This window comes from Adelges cooleyi, unplaced genomic scaffold (genome assembly GCF_023614345.1).
Source record: "Adelges cooleyi isolate 19-005CV unplaced genomic scaffold, UGA_ACOO_1.1 ACOO_flye_CR_arks_rails_tigmint_CR_PRNA_30, whole genome shotgun sequence".
Lineage (NCBI taxonomy): Eukaryota > Metazoa > Arthropoda > Insecta > Hemiptera > Adelgidae > Adelges > Adelges cooleyi.
This window is the reverse complement of record NW_026095971.1, coordinates 1212042-1228703: the sequence shown is the minus strand read 5'-3', so window position 1 is coordinate 1228703 and position 16662 is coordinate 1212042. Positions and strand designations below refer to the sequence as shown.

Sequence of the window (16662 nt, the reverse complement as noted above, 5' to 3'; positions counted from 1 at the left end):
ATTAAAACATCAACATTTCTCTCAACTTTCCATGTAATGTGCTCTGAAATAAAATCACCGAATACGTGGATTTGTAAATGGTTTATACTTAAAGATCTTAAAATATACACGATCAGTCGCCTTGGGCTGTAACTTTGTATGAGTTTCATTACATGCCTATTTTTATATTGTCGTGTAGAGAGACGACAGAGTATTATTTCAATTAAATACATTAATATTCTAAAAGTAATTCATTAGGCGCATCGACTTGAATCATCAACGTTGAATTCCATACATACTTGAATAGTAGGTATACAACTTTTGAGACACTTTAGTATCATTTTTAAATAGGCCTAACGCTCATTGTTATGTAATGGCATTCGACTCTCATTTTGAGAAATAATAAAATCCACCCCTCTCAAAAGACCGGACGTGCTTTGAATGCCACGTAAAACTTACCGACGTTTTTATGTTCATGTACCGTTCATTTATATTGTGCCTCCGTTTAGATAAAAATTGAAAAATTACATTAATATTCGCATAAATAATATTTAAAGTATACCAATTTAGAGTTTTTCTGCTGAATCCGTCTAACAATGAAATAACTTAAAAGCTATTTTTTCATTTTATCATAATCATTTTTGTACTTTTGCATGTTATTGATCCAGATGATTATTCTTAGGAAAAATTAGTTCAATATACTTACGCTGCCTGGATAGGTTTTTTTTAAAAATATATAACTGAAATTATGTGCATCTTTAGCCGACTGATTTGCTCATCACATCCGTATAGGTAGTATACAGTAGTCGTTATGAGTGTAATATAGCATACTATTTTTTATTTCTTATAGTCAAGAATATGTTTTATTGGCTAGACTCTTTAGCGTTTTTATTGTAAAACAATCGTAAGCAAAATTGATTGTGTACAAATAGTAATTACCGATCAATATAAATCAATTAGGTATTTAGAATATACATAGTGTATGCTTGGAAATGATAACTGACATACATAATCATACTACAGCCAAGCTACCTATCGTTTTATTAGTTGATGGTAACTGTGATCTATTGAAAGTAAAAATAATCGCCAGTCACCTCCAAACAGTTATTGGGCGTTTGTCATTGATTTATCCGCTTAAGCTTGGCCGTCCATTTCTTGTTACGAGTAATTGCTTTTTCCGTTTTTCTTTTTTTCGTCTTTCTTTTTTTTCTCTAATAGGACCTAATCTGGAGCACCATATATATACGGTCTGCAATATCCCATTTCTGCAAAGCGCGTTCTACCGTCCCCCGAGAGATGACACTGTTTAGGTGAAAAAGAAGATCGTTTTCATTCGTTTCGGCGACGGAGCGCAAGAAAATTATTTGCAATTCCATACGTCGGTTTCCTTTTACCCTTCCCATTGGTCCAGAACAACAAATTCATTAAACTTTTCGTTCAGCAATACATTTTCAACAAAATATAAGAATTCAATGACGTTTATAATCGGTCTGCTTGAAATAGTAATATTTTATCATATTCTACCATCTCTCCTACTAATGTGTAGTTTTCACAAAAATAATAATAACAAATCATAATAATTTTTAGTACAGTCATACTGTTTTATCGCGAAGTCCTGCTGAAACAAGTTATCTGGATATTATTAAAAAAATATATTACCAGAAAGCATGCAAATCGATATTATCGTCTGCCGTCAATACAACATCTGCATTTGACTATTTATTCAACTTGAAATATCAATCGTTATTACGTTATTGTGTGTTTTTTTCGTTTGGGTGAATAATAAAATATGCAAACATAAATGTATAATATTGCCATTCGCTTTATAATAACGATAAAATATAATATTATTATTGAATTAGGGTAACGATAAAAACCGTAAGACATAGGCAAAATGGTTTATACCTAGTATGTTATAATAAAAATGAATTCATACACAATCGTTGATTTAGTCATAAAATATTAATTTGTTTTCTAAAAATTATTTATAATATTATTATAGAATGTATAAACATTATTTATTTATCCGGTGTTTTTTTTTTCTAGTAACTGGTAAAAAAAGCTGGTAAGAAATGATTAAGGATAGTGTTTTGAAGATATTTATTAATTATATAACTAGAAAACAAAGAATGGCCAATTTTGAACACTTTTCCATTTCCTTTTAAACTCTAATGAAAGCATAAAGAAACTTCATAGGGCGTTTAAAATGGATATGTGTTGTATCAGAACGGACCCATCGATCTTACATAACGTTATGGTGTCTCGGTTATAGATAAGTCTTATTATCCACCGAAAGTAAGGTTTAAAGTAATGCTTTGTTATCTGCTGCTCAGGTGGAACACGATCCTCTCAATTTCGGTGGGATTAAGCGAGAAATCTATGTTTTGTTAAAATAAATTCAATTTTATGGTTTCAAACAAATTGTTTTAGATCAAAACTATAAATTAACAAACAATTAAGCATGTATAGTACAACACGTTTTATTTTCAAACATTATTATTAATGTCAGAACAGTTTTTAATTATTTTCAATCTGGTTTAACACATAATAAATACCTATTTAAGCGTATTACATTGTATTTTATGCAATATAGCGTGTTTTCCGTTGAGGCTACGTCTATGGTTAAGCACAATACAGTATTTTACAAAATTAGTAATATTATCAACATACGTCTCACCAAGTCTGACTGTCGAATATAATCTTCAAATTATAACAATAAGTGAAATGGGTTTTATAAACCATATTTGTCATTTTAATACATGCATTATTTCTATGTAGATTAGGGTAACATTTTGTAATAACCATGCAAAATATTGCTGATGAATGCGTTAATTATGCATATTCCGGTGTAGTTGTAGGTAATGTCCGTTTTTGAATATTAACATTTCATTTGAATTTCAAACGAAATTTCGCTTTTATTACAATAAAACATAATCTGTAATAGGTTGATAAATTATTTATTTTAGATTGAATTTAATTAATATTACAGAACTAACGTTCATTTTTTATACTTAAAAAAAGAGATGTCTTTAATTCCCATTTAATAATTTTTTTTTTTTTTTAGTTAAGTAAGCACTTCCGTTTTCTAATTACTTCTGCTTTAACAACTTTATAAAGATTTATATTTTTTAATGACGTAAAAAAAGTTGAAATATTTTCAATAATAATTTTTTGATGGAATGAAAAAAGAACCTTATTGATCGATAAAACAAATACATATTTTATACATTTATAAACATATATACTTGTGTTTACATTTGTATTTATTATTATTCTTGCCGTCTATGTTTCAGTTTATCGTCTTACTTCCTATTCTCGCAGACATTTGTTCCGGAACTCAAAGATTTATGATAACGAAGTATCTTTGTTTATAGAGCTTCCTTCTCATTTCTCTCTCTCTCTTTTCTTAAAAACTTTTTCGGTATTATTTTTAGTCGCTTTACTCGTCCATTAGGTTGATTTCTTTGTAAAGTTTACCAACAACTTAAGCCTCACGCCATTTTTTGTTAAATCTATTTATATTATTTATTTTATAATGTTCGGTATTCAGGTTAACATTCCGTCATTAAAATTATAAATTAAATCTACAAGACAATTATATTGTATTAACAGAGCTCAGGTAATTGTAAAGCTTATCCACTAAAATTTGCAAAGTGATTAATTACCAAATCAATAAGATTGGTCTTGTTATATATTTCTTATGTTTATATTATATTTTAACTCTTTTCCTTACGTTGCGTTGGCCTAACCAGTCACATGCATACATTTAAAAAATCATTCTGTGTCCATTAACAGCTGCAGATGTGTTTTTTCACTTCTAATACCCATTCGGTCCCATGGACTCTTGTCACGATTTCGGGTTCAAAGGAAATGAAAAATGTTCTTTTCGCAACGTTTGCCCTATCAGATACCTTTTGACCCACTTCTACTATCTGTACAAACTTTTTCTTACTGCTAGGTTCTGCATGTTCTTGTGTCAACGAACGAGATTGATTTATTACGCACAAACTCTGATAGAAGGTATGTAAATATAAACAAAATTGTGATTGTATGAAAAACCTATTAAACTTTTTACGCATTGGTAGGTTGTAATATAAACACGAGTTAATTTTATTTTCATTAACAAAGTTTAACAAATCAATTTTCTATTTTTATAACTCAATATTATCCAGGTTAAATAATATTTGGAATGAGTAGAATACGAGGGTGGCTAATGAATTATCTAATAAATTATCTCATGTTACATTATCTTCTCTCTAAGAATACAAAATAATGTTAACCTCATGGTTTAGAACAAAATTAAGTACTCATTAAATTGATAAATAGTTTATATTAAATATTTTTATGCTTTACTGGAAATTTATTGTATTTTATTTTTAAACAATAATGAAAATTAATATTATCATAATCGTATAATTTTTTTAGCTATTATTTTATTTAAGTGAAAAAAGATACTATAAATACTAAATATTTGTATTTAGTGTTACTCAACAGAGAGTAATACAACGCATTACAATATTTTGTAAAGTAGAATCATTTTGTTAAATTTTAAGTGGGATGATTCCACCTAAGCTGATGAAAATAATTACGTTTTGGATAATTACGATGTTAATGTACCAAACGTAGATTAAAATAGGAAATCATTTTAAATTAGTTCTAAAATAATTAATAATCATAAAAGAGTGAATAAAATAACTTTTAAAACAACTTGTTTTTAGACAACGCTTAGTTTTAATATTAAAACAACATTTAGTAGATGATAAAATAAATCAAATTATATTCTCGAAACAGTATTGCATGCACAACCTGACATTTATCGTAGTAACTTTTTTTTTAAATAATTAAACTGGAATAGTCTAAATGTTGGCTCCACGCTCGTGAAATAATTAAAAATGTACCGCTCCAAATTAAACACACTCCCGTTTAATGACGGGATAACTTGTAAAACAGTTATGCGGGCTGTGTTCAAAAAGGATATTCTATTTCTTTAGTGTCATCATAAACAGTATCCTGTACTTTGTGCCTGTAAATAAATCAATAACGCCGAATCCTATTTCGACATTATCCGCATCGCCTCGTCACCACAGACACGCGGCGCTGATAAAATTGGAGAAATTTTATTTCAGCCATCCGCGACCATTTCACTCGTCACTTGCTGCTCGGCGATACCGTCTCGGCGGTAACCCACTTTACGCACTCGGATTTCGAGAAGCATTTATTGTTGTGGATTACGTGCGCCCCTTTCCACCTGAACGTCACATCCGTCCTGTTAAGAACGTGCGGATGCGGTGGGAAAAACAGCTAAAAGAGCTCAACGAGAAACAAACGTCTTCGCCCACCCCCTCGTCTCTCCGTCGCCACAACCGACACTTTACCGGGGAAAGACTCTCCTCCCCTTCTCCCACCTTAATGCACACAGCACGTACACGAACGCCTTCCAGATTTACACTCGCCTTGGTTAACTGTAAATCAATGATGTATGTGTGTGTGCGTGTGTGTGTTCGTTTATCTCTCGACTATCACTATTATCACCGCCGCATAGTAATATACTAACGCGGCTCTTGTCGATTTCAGGTTTTCTCAATCTCAATTCTAATCAGCATCTCAAATCGCCGTCCAACTACGGGCTAATGGACCAAATAGCAGCTCTACACTGGATACAGGAGAACATTGCCGTGTTCGGCGGCGACCCGACGAATGTCACATTGATGGGACACGGCACCGGAGCTGCGTGCGTTGGATTCCTAATGGCTTCGTCGGCTGTACCGGACGGTGAGCATTGTTTGTTTATAATTCACTAATTGTAGAAAACATTAGTAAGCGTAGTCTTAACGCGGATTGTGTAAAATAAAATTCTATTCAGTTGAAATAGCTGGGCAATATTAAAAGGAAGAAGAAAGACAATTAAATAAAGGCATGTGGAACTGGATAGACAAACGATGACGGGCAGAATAGAGCTAGAGTGCCAAAGTTTTGCTCGATAATAACTTGACTTTACTCGTTCGCCGAATAATGTACACATACGCATGTATACAGTTATGAAAAAAAATGTCAATAACGCAACGCCTGTGTTCCAAAATTAAAAAGAAAGATTAAACTAAAATACAGAGAATATGTGCATAATATTACGGTCGCACTCGTACAACTCAAAGGAACTTATACATACGTTATGTATTCACTTAGGTAATTCGCAATACAGTTGTTTTCCAAAAAACGTCGATAAATATTATTTGTTGGACGTCAAAAAATTGAGAATAGCGTCATGTTTTCATAATGTATTAAAAATGTAATTTTATTCAAACGTTTTTGTGAAAGTGCCTGACGGAAAAGGGCGATCGCTACCGAATCGGTTTAACATCGTTCGAATCCATCAAGTCGAAAAAAAGTTTTTATCGCGGTCTCTTTAGAAATCCGACGGAAACCGATTAAATACAGTTGCAATCACCGGCCAGGGATCTGGTTTTTGAAATTCGCGGCCTACAGCGGTATCGCAGTGATGTATGACTTGTAGGTCGGATTGCAACGTTTGCCATTTTCGTTTGTTCACGACAACGACACGGGTAGTGTAAGGGGTTTGTGGAACAACTAAAAAGCACAATCATTGAGTCGCGAACGGCACACCGATACACTCACTAACAATAATTAATTTTTTTCGACCAAAAGCTGCGAGAACGCTTTTATCGGGTCGTTTATTACCACAACCCCCCCCCCCCCCCCCATCTCTCTCTTTCACGGCAGACTCGCTATTCGCCACTAGATTTTGCGGAATAAACTCCTATAAAGACATAAAGGTTTTAGCCTTTCTCGGGCCAAGACGGTGTGATATGAATTCGTAAGCAGAGCCTGAGTACATATAGGGTCGATCCAGTCCAACCGACCGTAAAATGCCGGCATAGATTTATTGTCGGCGGCGGCGGCGGCGGCCTAACCATGTCGTTCTCTTTTGTTTTCCTTAGAATTCTTCCTGTTCTTATACATTTTTTTTTTTTTCCACTTCATTGTTTTTGCTGAATGCGAGTACCTAAAATCAATTCCCCTCGGCTCGCATTGACCGATACACAACATTTCTGTTTTAAACAATTATTATTTTGCCTTTGATTTTTAAAATTATTGTGTTTTTAGCTATCCACTTTCCGAAATAGCCCAACGACACATTTTCTTTTTTCAGTTCTTCTGTATTTATTAAAATGGGTTTTTACAAAAAAAAATGTTTGTAATAGGGTTGGTAATAAATCACCAACGATAATATAGATTTTTTTTTTCTATTAAATTGTTGTACCGTTAATAATCAAATCGTTATAATTTAATGAATGGATTGGGTTGTTAAAAATTGCCTTGATACGTGTACTGACATGAAAACGAATAATCTTAAATTACATTTTGTATTTTATTGTTTTAATCATTTTTAATCCCATTTTTGTATATTGAACCGCATGTTTTTTTAGCATTGAGAAAGTTAAAAAAATTAATTCGCTAGTGAAATTTGTAAAAATTATTTTAACTATCCAACACGGAATTGAAATGAGAATACTAAAATTTGATTACGAAAAATCAAACCCATTTTTGTGGTTATTATTTTATAAGTATAAATGTTGAGCTTGAATATTTCCGACAATAATTAAGGGCACAACTAATCGGATATCATGACTACACTGCATCACTACAGTAGTAGCCGATGTGCTTTTGTGACAATAGATTTGAAATTAACTGGCGCTATTGACATCTATGTAAGTGTAACGCAAATTTAACTTGACAACGTCAAGTTGACATACGGTTTATCATCGAATTGGCCGTTAATGAGCTTTTGTAATTGTTTTGCCGGTCAGTCGACAGATCGGATCTAATTGAACAGACGGCCGGCGTTTAGGGGTTGTTTATTTTGTACGAAATTGATTTGTGAGCTACAATCGCCGCCGTCACCTTCAAGACCGCCGCGACACCTTATAAAACAGCTCTCATTTGACGGTCAAGTCGCTTAACTGTCAGCACTTAAACCGATGATACGTGCTGCGCCCGACCTTTTTATCGCGGCAGTTCTTGGCCTAAAATACACCAGCGAGACCGAAAGCACGTACTGTATAAGTAACAAGACGTAATTTAATATCGCCAGACAGGATATAGGTTGACAGGAGAATCATTTTTAGATTATAAAAGCATCTTGTAGTACCCGTCGGTGGTCAGTGTACGGATTAGTACAGTGGGGTTGGAGCATAGTGAGGACGGATCATATTGGAAGGGGAGGTCACGGGTCTGCAGGAATTATTACAACTGAAAATAATTAAATCACTTTCAAATAAGCGCTTTGATACGAATCAATCGTATCGTATCAATCATCAAGATCGTAATTGCTTTATCTTCGTTCAATCTAATTTTCAGACCTTAAGTCTTAAAACTCTACTTGAAAAATATAAATAAAGAAAAAGTTTACACTCCTTCTAGGGGTTATTTGGTTTGTCTACGTTTATCTTAAGAACCTTCCATATAAATTTAGAATTGATTTCACTATTTTTTAAATAGTTTGAATACGCAGTAATTTTAAGTTGAAGTACATGAAACAATTTTCAGGTTTTTTTTTACTCGGTAGGGGAAGGGGTGAACTTTTTTAGAAGAAATCGGTTCAGCGACTTAGAAGTCATGACACAAAAATTAAAACACATAATTTCTAAAACAATACCTTCTCAGCAATGCATCGAAGCCAAAAACTAATAAACAGCGGATTTAAATTTAAACTTACTCTCACTTCAATTTCCTTTTGCTCATCGTATACTTGGGATTCTATTAAAACGCATCAAATGGGTCTTTAAAGACCGGGGTTCCGGTTTACAAAAAAAAAATGTAATGTATTAACATACGAGTGCGGTCAGAAAAAATAATAAATAAAAGAATTGAACCATACATGACTGTGCTTTAATCCTTAAACAAGCGGTCGGTGGGTAGCGTGCATTAAAAAAAAACAATCTGAAAAAAATTCTAATATCCGCAGTCATCAGCGTTGATTTATAATTAAACCTTAAACGAGAACCTCTGTAAAATAAAATAAAAAATGGTCCGACGTAATCGCTTAATTCCTTTCATACTCGGCATGATGAAGAGATTTTAATTTTATTGGAGTTTTTACTTGATGCTTGTAATTTTTAAAACATCAAGTAGAAAATTATACTTAGTCAATAAGTACAGTCGTTATGCGGGGTGTAACTGATTTTTAAGCGAGGGTTCGGAAAAAAATACCATTTTACTCGAAAACTAAAAAAATATTTTTTTCCCCCGAAATTAAATGTTTTTCATATTTAGACAATCGTTTCACACAACAGATAGAATTATTCTCTGTAGAACAAGCAGATATCATTTAGTAATGAAATAAAATGCAAATTTGGTCCGGAACTATATTCGGATCCTTGTTTTTAAATACATTCTTTTTATATACACTAATATATCAAAACATATTACAACGAAATCTGAAATTTGATATTATTTTCGATAATAATGACATTACGAGTGTCTTGTAAATAATAAATAAAACATCAGACATTTTTTTACATCACAGAGTAGACGTGTGGATAGTAGATACAATTATCTATCTAAATTTTAGATATATTTGTTGTAACTATAAACACGTACCATTTATAACTATAAAAATGTTTTTAAAAAAAATTAAGTTAATTTAATTTTTAGTTATTTATTTTTATCTGTACCAAAATATCTTGTTAAAACACCTCAGACACCGTGGCGCTCAACATCTCGAGAGTCTAATTGAAAAAAAACACTTTACTTCGTCATATTATGTAAATTCGGATGAAAATTATTTCGTTTTGGTTAAAACGATTTTATTCATTTGTTTAGCGCTATACTTACACGCGGTTTTGTTTAATTTGTAGCACATAGTACATTTTGGAGTGTATATTGTATAAGAAACACGGGTAATTATTTTGCTAGCGTGTCGGGACTTAAAGGGAAATGAAAATAAATTAGAAAATCCGGTACCAGAAAAACACCACATGACTCAGCTTCTTAGTGAATCAAAAGTTAACCGCAAACATACATTGTCTCTTGCGGCGGACGGCGGCCGTTTAATAGCAACTTTTGCGCCATTAATCTCGACGTGGACTATTTTGTAACGGCATCGACCCAGATTAGCATACATGTCTTAACATCCTGAGTCATTATATTCATTTAAGTTGTTGCTAAGACTGAGCAGCGAAGAAAGAACAATAGAAGACGGCCGGTCGCTCAAAAGTCTTTTGAAAGATGACAATGTAATATAAACTTAATGTTATGTGTGTGGTAAAACGTTCAAAGTTCGGCCACCCATTGTGCGCACACTACACTTATGTGATAACACAAAATGTTTCGCTTTACAAAACAGCTATAGAAACCCGAAAAAATTGCAAATAATCTAAAGATAGAATAGCCGCTATAATTAGAATGGCAATCCCTAAATGATTATTGTTCTACGATTGGTGATTGTAGGTTTTCCACGTCGAAAAAAATTCACCGCGGTTCTGAGTGATTTATAACCGAGAAAAATAATCGTTTTCTTCTATTCGATCGGATAATTAACGCAATAGGAATTCCATTAATTAAGATTTATAACAAAGAATGAAAAAAAGGAGGGGAAACAAAAACCTTGTAAAGGTGGACAACTTGTCATTGTTTAATTAATTAAAAGAAAACAGCGAGCCGGAATGCGACTGACGATTTTCAATGTAGAATTCCTAAGTAATAATAAATGAATGTATACATTAAAACGTTTAATCGAGATGCTTTTCGAATATTAACGATTAATTAATTTTATCTTTTTATGGGGCCTAAAAATATATTCAGTTTGTTTATTGTATTTTACGATAAAAATTCTTTACACAAACTAGTCACCAGCAAGTAACTCAACTCTACTATGCGTGTTGTCTGTATTTAGTAAAATCTATTTATGTATTTAATAACATTGCCAAATTGTAAAACGTTAAGGGTAGTATAAATAGAGACAATATTAATAGTGATACTAAATGATTCTTATTGCTAAAGTTTTTATTAAATTGTGCGCTATTATTAAAAAGTAACACTTTTAAATTTAACAATAATGCTTTGAACAAAATATAGGTACGTTGGTATATTGTTAAAATAAGTAAAAATATATTTAAACATTTTTAATGATTTACAAAAATCAATTTTGCGAACAAAGAAATTACTACAACCGTTTGAACGCTGCTAGCACAAACTAAATAAGTTGTTTTACTCAAAAATGTTTTAAGGAAAATTTAACTCTATGGGTTTTTTTTATTACAGCCCATATTTATTTAAACGTCAGTGTCTATCTAAATGTTTCAAAAAGAATCCCAAACTAATATTTGCTTTTGCTATTAAGACTTATGCGAAATTATACTATTTCATTAAAAGCAAACTTTGCTTAGCATTCCAAAAGCGTACGTTTGTATTTCTGCCCCTCGTTTATGCATGAAATTAAAATATTAAAATTAAGTGTATATATCCTTACTACTTACGATGATAAATTGCTAAGATATAATGAAGTTGCTGTTTTATTATGTACATCTTGTATGTTAATGAGATTTGGTTCTGTTACAATAAATAAGAACGACATAAAATCCAAATGGATTATATTTATTTTGATATGTTGATTTCTTAGAAGTAATAAAATGTTTATAAAATAATGGTTTTCAGACACAATCATATATCGAGTAAATTAGTAAAAAAAATTGTTTGTGAGAAAATGTCAGGGTTTTCGTTATGTCATAGGCAAACAAAATGCAATGCTATACTTTCGTAAAAGTCGAATAGGCTAAGTATTATTAATTAATTAATTTAATATTAATATTATGTTACGTTTATAAATTAAAGAATTAAGTCTTGCCAAGTGGATCCATGCAATTTTGTTGACAAAAAAATGTATGTTTGGTTTAAGGATTAAACTGTCTTTGGCACTTTTAAATAAAAATTTTTAAACGCAGCAAGCAAGAAAATACTTATATGTTAACATTTCTAAGTATAGAGGTATTATTTTTTTTTTAAATAAATAGCTTCAGTGACATGGCAAAGGCTATAAATACAGAAATACTATGCCATCATGACCATTGATTAATTATTAATTATCAACTTTGAAATGTATTAACTTTTGTCGGGATTATGTTTACAGTTTTCTATTTAGGCATTAACACACTATACACTAATTTTAAAAATTAGAGTAATTTTCATAGTTAGTTTAGCAATTAAAAAGTATATTATGAAAACGAAAAAAACTTTCAAGGTTAATTAATTATAATATATATCAAAATAATATTGAAACAAATTTGTGTTATTAAAATATTGGCTTTTACGCAGAACTGAAAAGGTTTGGGTTTTTGTTTGCACCATTTTTTATTTCTTTTTAGCTTCGATGCCAAGATAAATTTGTTTTTCGTCTGCACGGTTATTTGATTTTTTCATTTTAAGTTTAGATTAGAATTTTCAAAATTAAAAAACGTGCTATGACTAGGTTTTGGTTATGTATACAGTGGCTCAAAATAATATTTCTATACAAATTATTAAAAATAAACGTCGAAAATTAAGCGATTTTATCATCATCTCGAAGAAGAAGAACAAATATTGTTCTTTATTTAATAGTTAAGACTGTGGGTGTGCTCCATTCTAGTGAGTCATTTTTTTTTCTCGGTCAACTAGCCCCAAGAATATTGTGTGAAAACAATTTGTCGGATATCGTAAAGGATTACTACTATCGGCAGTGTAATGCTATTCCAACGATTGTACCGCAGTAATCTGTTTTGGTTTTAACAGTTTGATGCTGGATGACACAAAAGTGTCATGGTGGTCGGCGTATTACATTAATTAGTTGTACATTTATTTGTATCCGAATGTTTATTTGTAGTATTACTACTGTTGCACGCTAGAACCCACGGAGTACATCGTCGTCTGTTATTGATCTGTCAACATCTATACAGCTTTACGGTGTTACGATGCTGCTAATCTGCTATTACAGACAAGGCCTTTGCAAAAAACTGAGTATACATTTTTTTCCTTCCTATGAAGAAAACGATAATGGTTATTTTCCGGGCGCCACATTCGGATTGGCAATAAAGTCGAATCGATCCATTCGGAAAACGACAGACCGACGACCAAGACCACGGTTGGGCTTGTCCACCACGTCCGGCTCGAGATAAAGTCCCAGGGGTAATGTGCCGACGATCGTATAACAATAATACAGTCCAGCCCACAACACCGTAAAGCGGTTTCTATACGACATCCGGTCGCTTGTTACCGGAGACGAGTACGGGTCTCGTCCTCGCCGTATTATCTAACTGGTCGTGTCACCCAAGTGCTCTCTCTCTCAAATGTCTTTTGAGTGGCACCGATGCGGTTCCTCGACAAAACGATTGGCAAATGCTAATTCGGACGTGGTCTTCAAGTTGGTCCTAAAACAATACAATTTTTTAATACAATTAAAAATTATCAAAAACCCGTCGTTTCATGTCCTGTCCTGCGTTCCGAAGGTCCTGACAATCTTGTAATTGAAATAAAAAAAACCCAAACGAATTAGAGGTCTACTCCAGGGCTAGATTTTCTAAAGCGGACACATGTATATTTAGCTACACCTTTCTCTTTGGTTTTAAATATCCCTTTACCAAAAATATCTATTAACACTTGTAAATTAATTTTTGTGTTGTTATTCGGTTTACATTACCAGAATAGTTTTGAACAGCATACTTTGCATTAATATAATTACTAAACTAAAATTAAATAGTTTTATTTTTTCCCAATGTTAACACATCTTTGTTATTAACATGTTGTTCTGAGAAAAAAATAATTATATACTCCAATCGGCCGAAGATCCTAGTTTTTATTATTATTATTTTGTTAAGAAAAATTAAGATGAAGAAATTAATACTTGTACAACGAAAAAAACGTAGTTTCGTTACGCTTCAAAAAAAAAAAAATGTTTTCTTCTTTAATCAGATAGTAATTTAAACTCCGAATAACAGATGCCTGGGCCTTTAATTAAACTTCATATTTAGATAACCCGGAATGAGCAAAAAGTTTACATTATACAATATTTTTCCTCTTTGCCCTCTAGCCGTTGCCGACGTTTTCTCGCCATCCGAAGTCGAGAAAAGTTTGACCAAAGTTTTGTTCGGGTTAAGAAGTATTGTTCCGGTGTAAAATTAACGCTAGGAGCTCATCAATATATCCGTCCGGACTCCGGTCGTTGCACGAACAAGATAATAATTATTTATATTATCTTTATCAACAAAAAAACGAAATGATCTGCTAAAATAAAATAAGATGATGGTTACAAACGGATCTGATTTATACTAGTGATATTCTACTGGACTATACAGAAATCTACTATTTGTTACAGTAAAGCGTTTAAGGGCTATTTACCATAAAATAAAAGCATTATCTCCCTTCAGTATTACTTGAAAGTTCTATAAAGAAATGCATTGCAACTATCTACGCAAAAAAAATTAACATTTTTACGACGGTTTTTACTGCGGACTAAAACCGTTTGATTGGAACAAATACACAATTTCTTGGAAACCCACTTCAACAAATAATATATCAGTTCGCACTAGATTAAAAAAAAGGACTATTTTATGCAATTCGTTTAATGTTTTAACGTGAACGAAACCTATCGCAGTAATAAAACGTGAGCCTAGTTGTCTTCCATAGATTATTATATTGAATATATTGTGGGCTTTAAACATAACTGTTCGTTTCCTAAGTATTACCGTCAATATTACAGAACATAATATGGTTTTTATTTGTTCATTTTTGGTTTTTGTAAAAAAAAAAAATATGAGCGCCTTGTTTGTATTATCGTTGTTGAGACAGAAATTTATTATGATATATTTGGATTTTGTTGTCAGCTTTTTTTTCCTACATTGAAGAGAAATAAATGATTTATCGACACAGTCACAGCTAAAAAAAAAATGTCAATGTTTCTCCCTTTTTTTTTTTTTAGTTTTGCTTGGACCAAAAGTTGCGCGTTTCATCATGAATTTCGTTTCAAAATGCAGTGTGTTGTTGTTTTCAGAATCCCATCGAAATCGACACGAAAATGAGGGGAAAGAATAATGGGGAAACACGAGATAAGAGAGTAGTAGAATAGAATCGGTGATCGATAGGGACGAATCAGATCAAATCAACTAATAATAGGGATAACTTTATTGTATTAACGATGAGTCGACAAGGAAGGCCAAGCTAAAGCTGTATAAAAGTCGTTTTTTCGGTTACAGTATTATTTTCGATACTAAATATGAAATATGCATTTCGTATAATAATACTATTTGTTGTTGACTGTTGGATAATAATTATCACTAACGCACAAACCAAATCGAAAATTGTATATATCAGCGTGATAAGTTATGTTTGAAGTCTTGCGCCAAAATCGAATTGGGTGCATTTAATTTATTTAGAGAACTCGTAACCTACCTACAGGCGTATAAATATATATAGGCTGACCTACTTTGTACGTGAAGTATGCAAATAAGATTGCCACGGGTATTGGTTGATCTGTAATAATAATATAACATTTATATATATTATATATATATATATATATATATATATATATTGTTTAACCGTCTTGACTGTAACGTTTTGTCTGCCGGTTTTATCTGCTTGTGGCCAAATCTCAGAATTTACGACCTCCGCCGTTGTTTTCGTGCATCCAACGATCGGTATACAACGTTAAGGCAAACCAAACGCCATTACACTGCTCGCATACAGAATATAATAATATCATGCTTATTCAATATTTATACCCCGTTGTCGAATTTATCTTGGCACAACTGCGGCGGTTGAGTTAGTTAGTTTATTACTTATAATAATATACGCTTTGTGGCGTAACGAACAACCGATGTCTGCACTGGTATCTCTCTGTTCGATTTCCTCATCAATACCACCTAAGTGCACACTTTAACATAATATTATATTCATTTATACAGCTATTGGCATATTATTTACAGACATCCTCGGCGCTGTCTTACGTTAAGGAGTTTTCGTCTGCAGTATCACTATAAAAACGTTATGGCTAATAGTTTGGTACGACCCAGGAAATAAACTGCTTTCTCAACGCACTCCATCTACCTCTGTTGTATAGACTGTATCACTACTTAACTAGCACGTAAATCAATTATTTTATTTTGTTCAAAAGCTATGTACTATTTTCATTGTAGCTACGACCAAAGAAAAACTATGTTATAAAAAAAAAGGGATTCATAGATTGTTTGTGAACGGTAGAAATAATATTATAATAATGGGCATTAAAAAATTTAAGAGGTTATTTGCCTCTGATCCCTAATTATACCACTCTCGTTATAGAGAGGAGGTTAAAACCATAGTGGTGTAAGTTACATTCACTTCCAGTCTTCTTCACTTTTTCCCATACAAATCAAGTCGTCCAGCCAAATCCTCTTTCTCAAATTTACATACGAACTACATATTTTATTATATTTATTTACTTAAAATTAATTATTTTTAGTAAAGAGTTACATTTATAAGACTTTTTAATAACACTGCACGTTTGTTATAAGCATATTGTAACAACAAAAATGTTGATAATTATAAAATAATAATAATTACTATATTAATATAATAGAATGAATAATCCATATTTTCCATGCGGCGGTGGTTTTGTTAGTTTCAACAATTAAAAAAAGGTATTATCGCCAGTAATAT

At 32.0% G+C, this 16662-nt stretch overlaps 1 protein-coding gene across 1 annotated transcript in view; it reads left to right on the top strand.

Moving 5' to 3' along the window:
- The window catches only part of LOC126839294 (neuroligin-4, X-linked), a 227393-nt gene that overhangs the window by 153496 nt on the left and 57235 nt on the right, over window positions 1–16662 (top strand). The window contains exon 3 of the mRNA XM_050574524.1: window positions 5554–5751. Coding sequence (XP_050430481.1) covers window positions 5554–5751 — 198 coding nt within the window. The remainder of the gene's footprint in view (window positions 1–5553; window positions 5752–16662) is intronic.